Raw genomic sequence first — 19,008 nt, forward strand, 5'->3', positions numbered from 1 at the left:
ATAATCCCCCTTCATATAAAGTAAAAGTAGTGCGCATTGTTGTTACGGTAGTATTAAAATTGCTCATACTCTTTTCTTGAATTTATGGGATCAATATTGATAAGAATCGATATCAATGATTATTAAATCATTTGAGATAACAGTTACTACGGTCAAAAAGAAAGTTGTCTCTTCCAACCAGATTCATTCAATAATCTCATGGAGCGTAATAGAAACTGTTTGAATCTTTCTTATTTAAAAATTGTAATGTTTATTATTGTTTTTAACGCGACGTGATATAATAATGTTCTCCGAAATGAATTGAATTCATGGCATTACTGTGTTTATATTTGTATAATACAATTGTATGTAGTCTGTTCTATATTTATTTTAAATATGTTCATAATATGTTCGTAATTACTGATTTCTTGTTATTTTCAGAAAATTTAAAATAAAGTGAATGAAATGTTTATGCAACTAATAGATGAAAATTGTTTGTAATGTTCTCAAAAAAGTGAGGACGAATCTTGATTCACTCACGATAAATTGTTAGTATCGAAATTTAGTTTACTTGATTTTTAAGTCAGATAGATTGGTAAATTACTCCAAATTACCTGCAAAGCTAATAAGCATTTTGGTACTAGATTCAATTCCTGGTCTAGGCTTATTAAATGTATGATATGAAAACTTTGTTGTAAAGTATGTTTCCTAATCAGCTCCTTCAACGACACCTAATTGGTAGTTAAACGTGAAGCTCGCCTAAAAAATAAAAAAAAAATAGGCATTTCTTTACAGTTCACTTTTTTTTTTATTTTACTAGGGATTAAGGGCTCCAAAATGAATTCTTAGAATAGGATATTATGGTAAGGAACTTTAGGGGTACTCTCTGGTTCCATACCTGTTTATGAAGATTTTGTATGAAACTGCTAGTGAAGCTTTGAATAATGTTTCACATGTGTACTTGTTCTATTTGAGGAGGGTTGAGGTACTCGGGTATTTTACTAGAGGTGCTTGATACGGCCAGCTCATTTCTTCTAGCCATAAACAAAATTTTACTAGAAAAGAATTCTAATTAAAGTCCTAATCATCATGTTTGTAATTAAAGCGGCATGTACAAAAAATTTCGAAGCATTTTCGAGAAAATCTCAGAAAAGTGAAGAAAGTACCGAGGTGTTATTTTCATCACTAAGTTACAATATATATTCATACATGTCAGTGTCCCTTTTCAGTCTGTTTGTTCAAGAATCTTAAAACATGTAGTAGTTTTAAAATCTTTAAAACGACTACTCTGTATCTTTCAGTTTTATATTAATGATTTCTGTAAAATTAGGTTTGTTTAGGGAGTGGCCATAAAGCCAAATTAAAAACTAAAAGATCTACCACAGTTCTCTTCTTCTTTTTTTTAATTGACTTTTCACCATGCAGCCAACTTCGAAGTTCATTCCTTCCCAGAATATTTGTTCTTAACAATGTAACTTTCTATCTTCAAATTTATTTATTAATCAAATCTTCAACAGGTTTCAGGAATAGACATTATAAAAAAAAGATTATGACTTCGTATCTAAACGGTGCACTTTTAATTTTTGTAAAGCGAGCTGAACAGCTTATCTCATTTTTTCTTATACAGGGGACGTTCCATGTCGATATGATATAATCTTCCTCCTTACATTTTTTGCATAACGGAGTAAGTCGCTTACCTATTCGATGTAGGTACGTCCCGCAGACTGCATGGTTCGCTCTGTATCTGCTAGTTGCAGTAACCATTCTTTTGTTCACGCCGGTCCTTCAAATCAAGGTCTTTTAAGATTGGTTTACCATAAGCTTGTAAAATTTACCCTTCTTACTCTTACTGTAGTCTGTTTGCCACATTTGTAATGCGGTGTTGGTTATTGTTCCTCTTGAATCCGACATTGGAACTTTATAGCCTTCCAATCCTTCATATTCAGTGGCATCTTTAGCGAATGTATCCACTGCGTCATTCCCTTTAACTACTGTATCCTCTTACCCAAACAAAGTGAACTTAAATTCCCTCCTCTTTAAGAAGTGCTATGCGCTCTACTATTTCCGCAATAATGTAATTCATCTTTTATACTTCGTGCAAATTTGCTAATTTATGCAGTGCGCTCAAACTGTCACTTAAAATTAGAAACTTTTTCTCTGACAAGGAGCAAATATATTTCAGTGACATCAGTTTAGCGACTAATTCTGCATTGTAAATAGACGCCTCATCACATAACTTTGTGGTCATAAACTGGTTGTGACAAGGATAATATGCAGCACTCCCGACTTTGTTACCAATTTTCGATCCGTCTATGTATAAACAGTTCAGATAATGAGTAGAAATGAAATCTGTCAACATTGACTCTCTCATTCCTTCAGGTATTTTGTTCAATTCAATTCGCACGCTTCTGCTTACATCACGCTGACTGTTTACTGTACTGTAGGAGTACTGTTTAAGACAGAGACTCATACACTTGTTTTTTAATACCTTTAACGGCTTTATTATAGACTGGCTAGCTTGACTATAAAGGAAACATCCGTAGTCCAATATTGCTCTTATTGTGGCTCTGTAGTAAAGTAGGGAAACCTCAGGGTCTGCTCCCCATTTCTTGTGTGAAAACATTCTGGAGTTATTGAAATATTTTTCCACCCTTGATGCAATATTTTCCAAATGTTCTTTCCAATTAAGAATTTTGTCGAATGGATCCCTAAAAATTTAGCTGACGAATTACAAGGGAATCTCCAGTTTGCCAGCTGCAATTCGCATTTCACTTAATGATCTTTTGTTACAGGTTGAAGATCTTAACGTAAAGGAGTAATATGTAGTGATAGTGAGAGTGATAAATGGGCTAGAGTTCGATTGTGATTTCACACAAAGAGTTTGGAGAGTCTAAATCCATGCAGGAACTACCTGACATATACCAGGCTGGGTTACCCAGGGACTGTCAAGATTCTTGAGAATGAGGCAATGCCATCTTTAATCGGAAGTATTCTCAATAACTGGTATAGTTTGTCTTATTGATTTACAAGTGGCACTTCGCGATTTATTTGAGGATTATTTATTTCCGTACACTAAAATTTCCATATTAGAATTTTCAAGCAAATAATTATTAATACACGAAAATTGTATTGTGCGTATTAGGAGAAATGTAGTCTAGGTAATTATTGAAGAGATTACCCAAAGAGATAATCTAGTCATGATTACCTGGTCAAAATAACTAACCTGTAATTCAAGGACGAAGCATTAAAAATGCATTAGTTTCGCTTACTTCAAGTATTATAAATGACGTACAATTTATTGCGCATATATCAAACTTTGATAAACAATAAAAAAATAAAATCACAAAATTAAAACAATTTCGCTTGAACTGCTAAGAATAAAAATAACGCATAAACGTGTAAATGGTTTGTTGTTGAAGGATTACTGAGTTCATTATTTACTGTAATTTGTATAATTTATAAATACATAAATAATTTTATAATTTGTGGGATATTTAATGGTAATTAGTCTTGTGCAAAGTTAAGTTGAATGAATGTTTTATTACTGAATTTAAAAAAACCTAAGAGAGAAAGTGGTATATTGGTCATAAGATAATTTTGAAATTGATTTTTCAAAGGCAGTCTCATAGGTAATTTTATTTTTACGAACAAATTGTATTTAGCAAATGGTGTGAAGAATTTCTCAGCAAAAATCTACTTTATTTTATTACTTTTCAACGCCATACTCATAAGGATTATAATTCTATAAAACCCATAACATTAGGAAACACTCGGTGGCTAAACATCGTAACTTCATTTATGATAATATTTACTTCCAGTGTCTTATTTATAAAAGTAAAGGATTGCGAGTTGCTATTTTTCTCGAGATTTCATCAGAAATTTTTTTAGTAGTCCTGCTTTAGAAAAATGTCTGTGTGAGAAAAAATATCTCACAAGTGAAAAATCACTGGAAGCTGAACTTTAAAATTCGATTTAAAATTTGAAAATTTAAAATTCGATGGGTCCTACCAGCAGTGGGCTCGAAGGTAGCGAGCGATCAAAATCTCTCAACCATATGTAATTTCTTCACCTAATTTGCCGCATTTTTTTTAAATATTTTATAGCTCACTGTACAGTTTTTGAGAACACTGTCCGTAGGCCGACAGTGCACTGAAAAATTCCACAGGCGCCAATAACCTCAGATGTTGACGCGCCTTAAATCATTAAAAAAATTAAATATTTTCCTTCTAAAAGAAGTTCCAGTTCTATACATACGAGTATATACAGGGTGATCCATTTAAAACGCACCAATTGCTAATAACTTTTTAGGAAAGCGGAAATCCGGGAAAACCCATTTAATAAACTCTGTTTTTTTTGTCTACTTTTCAAATTTTCTCCCCCCAATGCTGTGTCTTATTTTTTGGCGGCCAAAATCCTGATCGGGGTTTCATAAGGACCACTGGTTTTGACAATGATTATGAAAACTACAGAAAAAATTGTGAAAAATGACATTGACCTCGTCTTGATATTCCTAATATTTGTTAAGATAAGATCAAAGTTATAATTTTATCTTTTCGTGATCGGTTTTCAGTATTAATTTTCCACCAAAAAGACCTCTGTCCTCTGACTGCAAAAAATTGTATTTGTAAAGAAAACAAATAAAAATAATTTAAGTTTTTAAAAAATGTAGTGTAATGTAATGGTTGTGGGCGAATCAGGATAAATATGTTTTATCATCAAATAAAAGCAACCATCACATCATTTTAATGCAAGACTTCTTGAACTGTGATTAGGGTAAGAATATCTTTCTAGGGAGGGGAGGGTGTTGGTCTAGCGTGCCTTTGTAAGTGAGAGATCTCCAGTTGAATCCCGAGTATGCTGTCATTCGTAATGCTTAATACATACATCATAATACTTTTTTTTAATAAAATGTAGTCATAAGCCGGATTCGAACTGGGAATCTCCCACTACAAAGCCACGCTCTTGACCGCTAGACCAACACTCTGGCAAGATATTCTTACCGCAGTTTTTTTTTTTTTTTTAGAGCGGTATGTCTCAGACGTTGTCCTTATAAAATTTGAATTTTTTTTTGGTACAGCATCTTAAGCGAAATCGTCCAAAAGTTCAGATATATTTTTTTGAGCTTTGAATTCTTTCTTACTATTGAGGATGTCATACATTTTTGTGTTGTTTATGGGAGAAAATTTATACTACTTTAACAAAAAAATAAATTAATCAGTTTTTGAAATGGATAATTAGGCAGAAAGATTAAGTCACTTATTATACCGTGCGACTGGATCATTTTTTATATACTTCTTAAAAAAAATTGTTCCGTTATTTTTGTTACTCCAAATCAGTGTATTTTTAAAAAAAATAATCTAACTTCTAAAATAATAATAAAAAGAAAACTACAAAAATGTATTTCTGAACATTTTACACTTCTGCTTTTAGAGTCTTTTCATTGTTATATTAGTAATAATTATTTTATTAGGAAAGTAATTCACTGTGCATAAGTGATTATTAAAAACAATAACAGGAAAGAAGTTAATATTGTTTTTTTATTAAATGTTTAATGATACATTCTTAAATAATAAAAATATATAAATAAATGGGGTTGCAACACAGAAGCAAAGACATAAAATTAGCAAGCGAGAAAAAGTGAGTTTTCCGCTTTCACTTCTTATCCTTCGTCGAACCACAAGATCCCTGAGTGTTGCACGCGCAGTCTTTGCCGCACTGGCAGTTTTCACATTTGCATCCTGCGCAAGCTGAAAATAAAAAAGAAAAATTTATAAATAAATTGTTGAAAGTTGGTAAGATAGAAGTTCATTATAAAGAGTCTGATTTTCCATTTGAGATTAATACTTTTTTTTTCAGTGTTTTTCGTAGGAATGTTTTATAATAGATTGTTACTTTTTCATGTGGACTATTTGGTATTTATCCCAGCATGTGTGCTCAGAGTTATTGCAATATAAAAAGGTGATCAGGACTTTTATCAGGGTTGTTTCAAGATGTGAGACGAAGAAAAAAACCTTATGGTTTGGTGAAAATAAGAGTTGAAGCAGTTCCTGCTTCTGGTAATTGTCCTATTTGTTCTTAATTCGAAATATCTACTAGTTTTGATTATATCAGCCCTCATAGCTTAGTATTTTCTAATAGTTATTTGTGCATTTTCCTATCTTTAAAAAACTCATCCAATATTTTGATGTTTATTTCATGTATTTATTTTTTAACCACCCGATAACCTGCTGCTTCACTTATGTATTATTACTTGATGAATAGATTTAATTTTGTGTGTTTGTGTAAAGTACGCATAAATAATTATAAACAATCTTACTGTTAACGATTAAAAAATTTCCTTTTTTGAAACTGTAATTAATGTTCCACAAGGGATTAGATAACATTATTTAATTAAGGGCGTTTTACTATATTTACTACTGCTTCTTGCTTATGTTCGAATAAATAAACCAAAATTGACTAATCAATAAATAGATTTTAGAGTTGCTGTAAAGCAAAATCTATTAAGATCTAGGAGTGGTTCCCTGGCTCCATTGAGTGCCAGTGTTTGTTCATTTAATATAGGCGCCTGTAATAAATCAGTGTAATAAAACTAGTTTGCTACGAAGAGCTAGAGTTTGCTGGTGGCCTCGCTAAACCAAAATAATTGTATATAGTACTCCTTCTGCAGGTGTATCTCGTGTGTGTATCGAATGAACTTTAAGGAGTGATAGATCAGAGCTAGAGTCAGAATATGATGAAAACATTGTATTCAGTCTTTTATTACTGCAGCACCCACATTGAAAAATTAATCAATTGCACTGTAAAGAATTGACTTTTATCTTTTTTTAAAATGTAGTTGACTTATGGAATGAAAATTCTTTATAGGTAAAATAATTAATTATTACAAAAAAGTTTCCCAGCAAGTTTTACTTTCATCAGTGGCTAAATTTAAAATTTGATATCTTTTAAAAAGACATACAAAACAATAATGCAGAAAAGTCTGGTTATTTTATTTAATCAATAAAACAAAATTTGAAATATTCTGATATAACTTTATTAGGTAGTAGGAATTATAGTCAATAATTAGTAAGGAATAAAGTAGTAAATTTTAAGTTAAAATGAAAACATCTTCAGAAAGTGAGTTATAAATTTCATTGCTTAAAACTCATATTTGTTACTTCCATTTTACATCAATGGTGTAAGAAAAAAAAATACTTTATTATTAATATTCCTGTTAATAATTATTTAATTGAATTCAAAGTATTTAATTGCCATTTGGCGAAAAATCCAAAATTTCATATTTTCTTAAAATTTCAAAAATTAGAGATTTATATGTGACTTACTTTGTCCAGAACCACAGCAAGGATCAGGCATGGTTTCGGAAATAAAGTTACAAGAAAAAAGCACGAATAACTGGGAATACAAACGGGAGTACGGAGAGCCCAAGATATAGTCGGCGTAGCTAGTGATGTCCTGCTCTGCGCAGGCCTTCTTTATATATCATAAAAAGGAAATCCTCCCTCCTCTAACATCGCCACACCCAATTGCAATGATTGCGCCGATTGCATTAGTAAGTCTATACTTTTAATATTTGTGAAGGTAAACATTTATCTCATTTTTTTAAAAAGTAATTTTGCTTATTTTAACGGCATAAGTAGGTATTTTGATTGATCTGCGTATCTTCCCTTCTAAATGAAACGATTCTTCAATCAATGATTGATACAACTGTACAGTCATTTAGAAAATGAGATCACAGACTTAAACGTTATGAACAAATAATATTTTAATTCATCTTCTTTATGGGATGCTACACATAATCCAGCTTGATTTTTTTATTTATTTGAAATTCTCAAATTTTTACATTTATTCTTCAAAATCGGGATCTTTATTAATCATTACTTTTCTGAATGCAGCAACCCTGGAATTTTGGAAACCATTTTATTTTTAAATAGTAATTATCTTGTTATCTAATTAAAACACAGCAATATCTAAAGGGTTTTGGACAACGTTCTCTAGTAACTGATAACTCGAAAGTAAATGGCTTCTAGTAGAAGATAATTTAAAATCTTCTCTAGTGTAATGTGATGAGATAAGATTTACCCGTACATGCTCCAACTCAGTGTGGTGATATATATGAGAAGTTAAGGTTGTACAAGGCGGTCCAGAAAGATGAAAGAAAGACATGTATGAGTGTGGTTAAATCGGACCAAAACTTTATAAGTGAAAGTCATATTTCTCTCAACCAACTTATGATTAAATTTTTGAAGATGGATGAAATTTCGAAACAGTAAAAATGACCAAAAAATAGGTTTGTAGGCTCGCAAAGACAGTTAAAATCACCAGAATTATCTAATATTTCAGATCAAACGATTTTCTGTAATTGATTTTATCATTTAGGTTTGCAGGTCCTATTCAACTCAGTGCGCTCTATGGATCGGATCTAGTAGAATTTTACCACTCTCCTTTTCACGAAATCCAGAGTTCCAACACTTCATTTTGTGAATTATCTCCTCTGTTCTTTTATGAAGATATCTCATATCGCAAATTAGCTAATGCAACGTAAACTGACGGGATACAATGTCCTCTCATCTTGTTATGGCCTCTGATCAGCTGACTTTAATTGAAGTAGGTATTTGAAAATGGACTCAAACTAATTCCAAATTGTCATAGAGTGTTACAGGACACCGGTCGCTAAAAGAGAAGTAGAGTGAGAAAGAAATAGGAATAGAGTTTTTATAATTTTTCTCACCCTTGTAAAAAGAGTGTCTGGTTAGTAAAATTAATAATTGAAAAAATCGCAAAATATTCAAATTTGATATGTAGTTTTAGGCTTCACTTAGTAGCAATATTTTTCTCTTTGTCATTTTTAAATAATCCGTTTGTAGATTGCTTTAGTGTTCATTACGAGTGAATTCAATAAATCTCCGAACTTCCAAGTTTAAAATATGGATTTACCAAACACAAGACCGATATTCATTTCAAAGCGGGAACCTGTATTCCAGTACGACGTCTCAAAAGTCGGTTTTGTTACACTGAATCTGCCGTGTATAAAAATTCTAAGCTTGAAGAAATTGTAAATTAAATTCTTGTAAGATTTTTTAAAGATTACATTTTATATTAAACTACTCTTAAACAAAAAGCTATTTAAAATCTAAACTGCTGCCTTAGTTTAAAACAGTAATTATGCAAAATATATTTCTGAAGTTCGAGGGCGCCACAAATGTGAAATACTGTGACTAATGAAAAAGATAACATTGAAGCAAACAAGATAAATTTTTATTAGCAAAATGGAAACAAGTGTTATTTAATTATAACGTCAAAAAAAAAAAAATTTTACGAGTTTGGAATATTTTTTAAATGTAAGTTGGCAACGTGTTAGAAATACATTCCGAACGGTCATAGAGAGTTAACGAGTTACTCCTCCTTTTTTTGAGCATTCAACGTTTACCTTTGATTTTTTACTATGAAAAGGACTTATTTAGGATTTATTTGTATACTTTTTTATCTTAAGGGTAAGTAAAGTTTCTTTGAGCTTAATCAACATGAAATTTATTTATAAATTGCTTTTTTAAGTCAATTCATTTAAAAATGCATATTCCTGATTTTATTTTTGTATCTTATAACTTTTAACGGTTACTCAAAATTCTTCTATCTAGTCTTACGCTTCAGTTCAGTGTATTATATTTGAGCAGTTTTCAAGTTTATATGATATTTTATGTATAAACAAATGTTATTTCCTATTTTAACGAATTACATGTTTCTTGCAGGGTATTTATGTGATGAGTGCATTATTCCACCAGTAATAAGAGGTGTTTGGTTTTCCTGGGAAAATGGCCAACCCACTCAAACTGAGCTCACACATATTGATATGAGTTCCAGAGGACGTTGTGTTGATATGTTGGACGAATATCACACCAATTACACATTCGTGTTTCAAAATAATAATTGTTTTCATTGTGTAAAGTTTCTAGTCAGAACTGTGAACGTATTGGAGAAAATAGAATGTAAGTTACATTTGAATTATATCTCCTACTTCGGTCTTAAGTAATAACAATTCACGAATTTGAAATTCAATTCCTTTAGAAAATAATTTGAAAGCTCACGATGATTTGCCTTTTGGTTCGTGGTGGTGGGGGGTAAACGCCTAATGTATACCCATTATTAAATAGTGTACAATTTAAGCTGTCACCATGTGAAATCAATCTTTCTGTTAGTCGAATCCACAGGATTCGAAATGTTACTTCAGTTTAGATGTGAGCCATCAGTTGAAAACTATGAATTGTATTTTTTACCAGCTACGTAAGGGGAATTACTTGCAGTAAAATACCTGTTATACCTGTGTGTACATAGTATATTCTGAATAATTTTATGTTCAGAATAGAAGCCACAAGTTCAGAAATAATATCAGCTGACATGCTTTAAAGAATTCAAGATTTTTCAAATCAGTTTTGTAAAGTCGTGTAATCAGTTTTATAGGGGAAGTATTTTGGTTTAAAAATTAGTCAAATTAATAAATCGTAATATTTGTTTTAGCTGGTTGTATTAACTTGAGGGAAGGTTTCACTCCAGACGTCAATACAGTATGTCGAGCATTAAATCCTGATCAGCAGCTTGTCACACTGTTTTTGGAGAATTATGTGCCAGTAAATTGTAGATCAAGTTTAGAAGGAGTATGGAAATTTGCTTATCAGGTAAGGTTACAAGGCTAATTAAATACTTTCTAGTCACAGGTGTAAGATTTACAATTTTACTCTTATAATTTTAGAATAGATTTAGATTCACCGGTGAATGCCAACATCCGGACGCATATATACGTTCTTGCCAACAACCGGGTAATCAGTTCTTGATAACGAACCAGAAATTCAATATTACTTATAAAAAATGCGAAGGAATGGATGGTACATTCGATGGATGTAAGTGAATTGAGTTATATTTCTATCAAGGGACTACATTTTGGTAAAATTGAGATTAAATGTATTAAATTAAGTTTTGCTTTCTTTTTAGTGGTTGAATATTCCTGCTTAGGAGATTGGTTCGTAGACAAAAATCATTTTTTTGCTGTAGCCAATACTAAGGAATCTCGTAAAGATGAAAAATTCCGTTGTTTCTTGAAAAATCGAGATGACGACCTCTACTTAGGAGTATCAATCACTGCTGAGTGTAACTATTTAAAAACAGTAGAACAGTCCCCTGAGAGATTAAGAATTACGCCAGGTATAGAAGATGATAAAAAATGTTAAGTAAATAACTAGTATTCTTCTATATTATTTTACTGTTCTTACTAACTGCATTCTTTTAGTAAAATCTGAAGTTGTTGTACCTGGTTGCCGATTACCTCAGAATTTCAGCGGAGAATGGATTAATACTGCCAATCTTGATGCTGATGTATTTATCAATGAGACTCATATAATTGAAACATGGTACCCTGATGAAGGGAGATTCAGAAGAACAGTCTATGTATGTCGTCAAGAAAGAGGTTCTCGGATTATGATGGCTAGGCTTACTGTGGACGGATGGTAATCATCTTCCAAATTATAATTTACAGAATAATAAAAGTGAAATTACCCTTTACTATTAGAATATATTTATTAAAACAATGAAAATAAAAAAAAAGATTGGTGAGAGTGATGTAGCTATTCGCTACAATCTACTGTACAATTTCATAGCTCTTCTTTTCTATCTATGCAAAGCGTTGCAGTTTTGTAATCTAGAGGAGTACTTTAAACTCTTAGTAACGTCGCGGGCCTTTTGTTATTTACCAATACATTTTTCACATATAAATCATAATCAACGAGTTGCCTTTAAGTTATATCGCTCCCTGTCACATAAATCTTATGTGTGATTGGGGCTAATTTATTCCTTCTTGTATATATTGGGCTCTAATATTAACAGACGGTATAAAGTTAAGATGGTAGATTAAGTTGTTACCGATGTCCTATTTTATCTGCAAGAATTGTAGGAATTATATTGATAATGGAAAATTTTTGCATTCAAACAGTTCCTTTCAATTTAAAAACCTTCTTCGCCTGGCGCAGAAGATATCCTGTTGACGTTAACGTATAAATGTGTCTGTTCCCTGCCAAAATAATGTAGTTTAAAAAAAAAACACGAAAGAATTGGAATATCTACAGGTGTACAAATAGTATTAAATTTGAATTATAGTGTGAATTCCACGACTATAAGCTGTTTGATGCTCTGAGATAAACATGTATTGCTGCGCATAGCAACAAGGAAAAGCCATATTTTTTTTACTACGCGGTATATCTATTTAATTTTTAAGAAATACGTGAAGCTCTGAGTTGTTCAACCATATTTATTTTATGTTAGAGTATCCGTTTTCTCCGAGTTTATGAATGTTTCTGTCTAAGTAAAATTGCAGTTAATAACCACGAATTTTATTTGGTTGTACCCGCAGTATTGACAGTAAACGAAAACATTAACTACACATTTATACTTTGTTGCAATTATTAGTTAATGAACAGAAATTAATCAGTTTATTAAAATGAATGTATTAATTTTTAAACTAGCTAGCTTCTTATTTTTTACTAGCTGTAGCTGGCCACGCGTTGCTGTGGCTCAGCCCGCTGCGAAGCAGCAGCAGATTGATTCGGTGATGGCATTCCCAATTGGTCGAGAACTTCGTTCGTGATTTCTATACACAAATCTTCAATCTTCTTTGCGTATTCGACGAAATATATCTTCGGCTATGTGCGATGTATATTTCTTCCATAACTCTGTTGGAGATGAAGGAACGCAGGCGGTCAATGTGATTGCAAACAATGCAAGAATTTTATTTGGTTGTAACTTGTTGCAAGGGTCATTAATGCATACATCCTAGTGTAGGTTGTTCTCCAATAAATTCAGAGCTTGACGTGAACTGCGAATTGTGGCATATGTAAAGCCGTTGACAATTCTCAATTGCTGGAAGGCGTTGGACCGGGCACATTACCAACAGCATGCCAAGAAAGAAGCATTCTTCTTGATTGAGATGTACAGTCTGCGTAGTTTCTTTAAATATGTAAAGTTGTCTGGATCAATTTAAGGTTGTTTTTTTTGGAAAATTTATATAATCCTATAGTAACCGCATCCGTTGTACTTCATGCAGAACCATATTTAACTGATGTTGATCTAGATGGAGATTTTACAATTTCAGAATTACAATAAAACAAAAAATGGGAAGACGTCTAGTATGAACAGAATATCCTATGAATTTTCAAGGACGCGTCTGAAAATTTTCTGAAAAGGCTTGTTGATACATTTAATAAAATTTTCGATTCAGGGAATTTTCCTCCAAATTTTAAAGCTGCCATGGTATTTCCTTTACATAAGAAAGGAGATTCAAATATAGTGTCAAACTATAGGTGTATCTTTTTTATTGACGTTGAAACGTAAGCTTTTTACCGGTTTATTGTTAAATCGACTGACTAATTGGCTTTTTAAGCGTAAAATTATTTCTGAATTCCAAGCGGAGTTTAGAACTTCAAGCATATTCAACTACAGATAATATTTTTAGTCTGGTACATTTAAGAGTTAAATCTGGAAGAAACAAGTATAAAAAAGGTTAATCTATTTTTTATTGATCTCAAATCTGCCTTTGATTCTGTAGCTAGAAATTTATTATTTCACAAATTAGCAATGATAGGTTTATCCTATAAATTTATTAAAATAATATATTAAGAAAACATCGTAAAAAAGGTGTTGGGTCAAAAAATGAATAACAAGAAGAGAAGTTCTTGGAGCATCTTTGTGTGGAGTTGCAAAAAAGAAAATGAAAATGACTTTAAGAACTTGTTTCGTGTGAACAGAACCCACTTTTATTATTACCTAATAATTTATAATCAATCAATCTAATCCATTTGTATAATCATTTTTTCTCACAGGTGAATATATGTTTATTTTATTTTTTGCAAAAAAAGTGTTGTAAACTTATTATATAGCTAAAAGTAAATACACACATTATTATTACTATTGTTCAGTGTTTGATTTATTTTTCTTTCTAGCCAAAAGGATTATGTATGCTTCGATTTCGTTCCTAGACACCATAACATTATCCGATACAGAAGGGGGCAAGCGGTAATTGTCGATGATTATTCTACAGTTTGCTCTTGGATACAATTCAAGTCAGGAGGAGCTTGGAAATTTGATCTCTTTTTATGTGAGAGTTATTTATAATGCATTACCTACCAGAAAAAAAAATGCCTCATTGATTTTAATTAATTTTATAAACTTCAATATAGCTGCGAAACCAGTGCCAGTGCGATGTCCAGTAGCCGGCAAGTTTAATTTTACCCAACGAGGCGAAGTACCATTTGAAACAAGAATATTGGGCGGAGTCACCTTATCACCTCGACCTACCTTGTATTGTAAAGAAAATATTTCGGATTTTTCCGTATGTGATACTGAACAAAAAGAGATATGGGTAGACGAGACATATTGCCTGACTGTAGATCATCTCGGCAGACCAGTCGATATATACAGTAAGTTAGATTAAATAATATTTATTCCGTTAAATTTAAGATAATAAATTACTTTAATTATGTGTAAAGAACTTGCATTTTTTTAGGTGATCCTGATTATAAAATGAAGTGCATAGGTTTCTGGAAAGAAAATCTTAAGTCATACCTTATAACTTATGATGAACTGGATGCTTTTTCAAGATATAGATGCTGGGTAATTATTTATTGTAATTTGTCATGTTTTTTAAGTTTAGAAACCTGTTTCACCTACTCTTCATATTTTATTAATTTCGAAGTATTCTGACTTCTTATCGAAGTCATTTTATTCATTATTAGAGGTCGATTGACTGTCGTAGAGAGTAGATTGATTTCAGGAGTAGTAGATTTTAATAGTAGACGGTACATAAACAGTTTGTTGATTTCAACTTAAAAAGCTTCATCACACACTATATTTGGCAACTCTCGAGAAGAAGCTATGCTCTTTTGAAAATATCATTTAGAACTTTGTAGATTTTGACTACTGTTAATTCATGAATGCAAAAAATACTAGTAGGAAGAACACTAGTTCACCACAAGTTCGGTTATGTAATGCTCCTTTTTCTTCCAGTTAGGTAGTGAAACGTCACCAAGGGTTTCATTTTTACTTAATGACATATTTTTCTCAGAGTATGAGATCACATTGCTTTAAAGAGGGGTGGGTCCTGGGAGAGTGAGTATAGAAATTATGCATCCTTCAAGAGTGTCATTTTTTGTTTTGAACATTGAAGCCAACTAACTTATTACAATTTCTAACATCCAACAAGGTTTAATCTTGGAATACGGTACGAGTAAGTCTTGTGAGTGTTCAGTATGTAAATATTACAACAATCCAATTCAAAAAATTGAAAGTAAATAGTATTGGTTTTGTGAAGTAAGAATTATTGTCAGTGTTCCTTTTTAATCTTGTTTAATGCCTCAGTTTCAGTTTTTCAATGTAGTTTACTTTCAAACAAAAACAAAAAAATGATTTGTGCAGGTGTACCAAAGAGCAGATCTTAATAGAGTATTAATGTCACAAGCAGCTGGCCCATTTTGTGATCTTAAACAGGATGTTACCTCATTTAATGCTACAGAAGGAGCCACCGTAGCCATTGATATGGTAGAATATGAAAGAGAACGTATGTTTTTACTTTAATCAGTTTTAATTAAATTTCAAATAACGAGGGTCAAAATTCAAGATTAGAATTTCACCCTGTTTGTTCGGTAAATTTTTGCCAGTAATAAAAACCTGCGTGACAGCTGTCAGTTCAGGGTTTTTAAAAATGGCGCGCTATCGAAGAAGGGACTACGCATTTTCTTTGCTATTCAGTATTTCAAATGAAGGTTTGGTAGATACAGCGATTAGGCACTTTTTCATCTTGATGGCTTGGTTAATCGACAACATTTTCTCAATTTGTGATTAAAAAAAATCTACGAGTGATTGTTGAGAAGCAAATGCATTCACAACATATCACTGTTCAGTGCGGATTTTAAGCTGGATGCGGTCCTCATCCATCCATCCATCCATCATCATCTTCGAAATGCGGCTGGTCAGGCAATACGTATGGTGCTCGCTATCGCGTCATGATAATCCAATTTTTTGTGCCTAAATTGCAAGGTGTGGATATGGATGTGGATGACATGTGTTTTCAACAGTGGTGCTACCCACATGTCATACAGCCCGAGAAACAATTCAATTACTGTATTAACAATTTCCTGGTCGTGTAATTTCTCGTTTTGGTGATTAGAAATGGCCATCCAGATCGTGCGATATAACGCCGTTAGAGTTTATTCTTTAGAGTTTTTTGAAATCTAAGATTTATGCCAACAAGACCACGACAATCACGCCTACAAAATAGGAAATTGTGCGCTTATCAAGAAATTCAGCAACATTTATGCAAAACGTGGAATATTTCAACGAAAGGGAACGTATGTGCCAGCAAAGCCATGGAGCCCATTTGCCTGATATGCTATTCCATACATAACCCTATACTGAATATTCATGAATCAAAAGATTTTTACATTTTTATTTATAAACCGTATTTTTCAACAAAGTTACTTCTTACATAAAAGTTTGGGACGCCCTTTAGATTTTGGTTATTAATTAATGTTTGTATTGCAGGTGATCAATGTCCAATGTATTTTGATGATGGTACGGATCCTTGGAAACATTCGGAAAATTACATAAAAGTATTTCACTACGGAGTTGCTTCACATTCATCGGCCAGCGCCATTCTTATCATTGCAATCATTTTTATTAGTAATTACTTATGATAAGTACAAATCTTAGATAAACCTGAAAGAAATAACTTTTCTGCTCCAAAAGAAAAAAAAAAGAAAAAGAAGTTAAGATCTCTGATTTACTTTAAACTAGTAAGAGTAAGTAACTCAAGACTACTTACTTCACGTATAAACTGTTGCTTTAAGAGCGCATTTTATTTCTTGGATCATTCATAATAATGTTTTCTTAAGGAACTGCTTGTAAGATTAGTTGTATATAAATCTAAAACATTTCGTCCGTAATAGCATCCGTCCAAGAACGTAACAAGTTCATTATTTATAACTAGTAACAACAAGGATTTAGTGCAAGAAATTTGTTACCAGTTAATTTTTTCTAATATTTTTATTTTTATTTAATTTTAGTGTATTAAAATATTTTAATTAACTTTAGTTTTACTAAAGTATGTACTATATTATGAACTAGAGGACTTTATTTGTACCGTTAATGCATTGCACATGTTTAAAGGATATTTTTAGTGATTTTTATTTAAGTTCTCAACTTTCTTGATTTATTACGAAAAAGTTGAATGTACGATTTATTTGATGATTGTATTAGGGAACTGTCACATATCAACTAAATTAATTTTTTTTAGTTTAGGTAGCACCATTCTGAGCAGTAATGGTTTTCGCTTCGCTTCAATCGTTCCTTACCAGTTGTTTTGCGTATTATTGTATCATTTTATCTCAAGTGCCAAAGGTTTCATATCCAAATCCAACGGAATCAGACAGAATACAAGAGGTTGTCCTCTTAGTGGCACAAACGAAGTAAAAAAATGGCGCGAGTACAAGTTGTATTGGATAGTCAGTAGGTCCCAGGGTCAAGACCCGGTGTGCCATTTGACCAGCAGAAGTTAAGAGAGTTGTGGACATACTGGCCTTTAGGTCTTTTCTGACCTCTCATCTCGAGCTCCATAGGTGACTTCCGGAACATCTTGCGGATTAGACACACAAGGCCCAGATAGACTGTTGCAGCTGGGGCGAGTTTGGTCTAGTAGTCAAGTGCGTGGCATCGTAAGTGGGAGATCCCCAGTTCGAATCCCGCTTATAACTATTTTTTTATTCTTTACGAAAAAATTGTTTATTGTCAAATATGAGATTCCGTCCCCGTCCACGACACATTATTGATAGTTGGACGTTTAGCCCGTCTGAAAAAATAGGCGATTACTTTTACTTTTTCTAGACTGGAGCAAGATATTGAAGGACCGCCCTCCAAAGGCTCCCAAAATTGACCCAAACTTATGAAGGAGGCCCTTATTCTAGAAACTAGACCAAGCTTCGTCTTCGTGATGCCACAGTCACGGAATTGAGGGATAAAATTTGCATAGGGCAGCGTAAGATACTTCCTGCTATCGCCTATTGCCAAAACCATTGCTGAAAAGATTTACCTTATTTTTCCTACTACTTCTGGCAACGTTAATCTTATAAATTGTTTTGAATTTTCCATCAGTATTTTCAGCTGCGCTAAACAAACGTATTATTTTAATCTTATTTATTTCTTGGTTTGAAGTTATTATTTTTGTAGATCGGCTGAATTGACACCTAATCTGAAATAAGACTAAGCTGATTTGTAAGTAAATATTTTTTATAAAATTTTATTTTTTGTAGCTAGATTTTGTCATTCTGTCCAGTTCTTAAAAACTGTTCTCGCGTAGAGGAAAACTTGTCCAAGACAATAATAGAATTTTTTGGTAATAACCAGAAATTATTCCTGTTATTGATACACATTACATTCAGTCATTGCAACTAGATTAAGTACAGATTGTAGACATTAATTCAGATATTTTTAGAATAAGGTATTTTTTATATTATCTATTTTTTATAAATATAATTTTTTAAACACTGCAATTATTATTGATGAAAATGGTAGTGTGTATCATATTTTATATTTGACATTTTTTAAATAAAATTCTTATAAATGCCTTGTTCTTACAAAACTCATTTAGCATGACAATTTCTTGATATTATCTAGATTTTCTAAAAAGGTTTCGCTTTGAGATAAAAAATTAAAAATATTCTCCATAATTTAGAAAAACTTTCATCAGTCCCTGAAATGAAAATTTAACTTAGATTCCTAATTAGCTATCTTACAATAAAGAGTAAAGAAAGTGTTGTTGCGGAATTTTTAAAGTACAAGTATTGTAATAAATTAGCATTATTAAGAATCATAATTTTAGAACTTATTAATGTTTGGAAAAAAAATGAAATCGTAATATTAAATAAAAGTAACCATGTTTGTGGTTTCAACTACAGTAAAAATCCCTACTAATCGACGCCATGTAATTCGGTACTACCAAGC

At 32.0% G+C, this 19,008-nt stretch overlaps 1 protein-coding gene and 2 long non-coding RNA genes across 5 annotated transcripts; 2 read left to right on the forward strand and 1 right to left on the reverse strand.

Annotated features, from left to right (window-relative positions):
* The first annotated feature begins 29 nt into the window (after window positions 1-29).
* On the forward strand, window positions 30-6,393 carry LOC141450392 (uncharacterized). Of its 2 annotated transcripts, XR_012456089.1 has the most exons (4): window positions 30-344; window positions 421-527; window positions 2,772-2,982; window positions 5,905-6,393. It is a non-coding gene; the product is annotated as an uncharacterized lncRNA (long non-coding RNA). The 2 variants fall into 2 exon arrangements; XR_012456088.1 differs by lacking the exon at window positions 5,905-6,393 and having other exon boundaries at window positions 54-344; window positions 2,772-3,461.
* Window positions 5,499-7,443, reverse strand: LOC141450391 (uncharacterized). The gene is made up of 2 exons (XR_012456087.1): window positions 7,302-7,443; window positions 5,499-5,726 (listed from the first exon to the last, which is right to left on the reverse strand). It is a non-coding gene; the product is annotated as an uncharacterized lncRNA (long non-coding RNA).
* On the forward strand, window positions 7,391-18,631 carry udt (protein undicht). 2 transcript variants are annotated; one of them, XM_074120753.1, is made up of 11 exons: window positions 7,391-7,528; window positions 9,726-9,962; window positions 10,492-10,649; window positions 10,724-10,871; window positions 10,963-11,172; window positions 11,258-11,474; window positions 13,959-14,113; window positions 14,196-14,435; window positions 14,522-14,628; window positions 15,430-15,571; window positions 16,555-18,631. In XM_074120753.1, the coding sequence occupies exons 2-11, from the start codon at window positions 9,827-9,829 to the stop codon at window positions 16,704-16,706; spliced, it is 1,665 nt and encodes a 554-aa protein (XP_073976854.1). In that variant the 5' UTR covers window positions 7,391-7,528; window positions 9,726-9,826; the 3' UTR covers window positions 16,707-18,631. The 2 variants fall into 2 exon arrangements, with proteins under 2 accessions (XP_073976854.1, XP_073976853.1); XM_074120752.1 differs by lacking the exon at window positions 7,391-7,528 and adding an exon at window positions 9,318-9,470.
* The last annotated feature ends 377 nt before the right edge of the window (window positions 18,632-19,008 follow it).

Source organism: Rhodnius prolixus, unplaced genomic scaffold (genome assembly GCF_049639745.1).
Source record: "Rhodnius prolixus isolate KJV_2025 unplaced genomic scaffold, Rpr scaffold_2, whole genome shotgun sequence".
NCBI lineage: Eukaryota > Metazoa > Arthropoda > Insecta > Hemiptera > Reduviidae > Rhodnius > Rhodnius prolixus.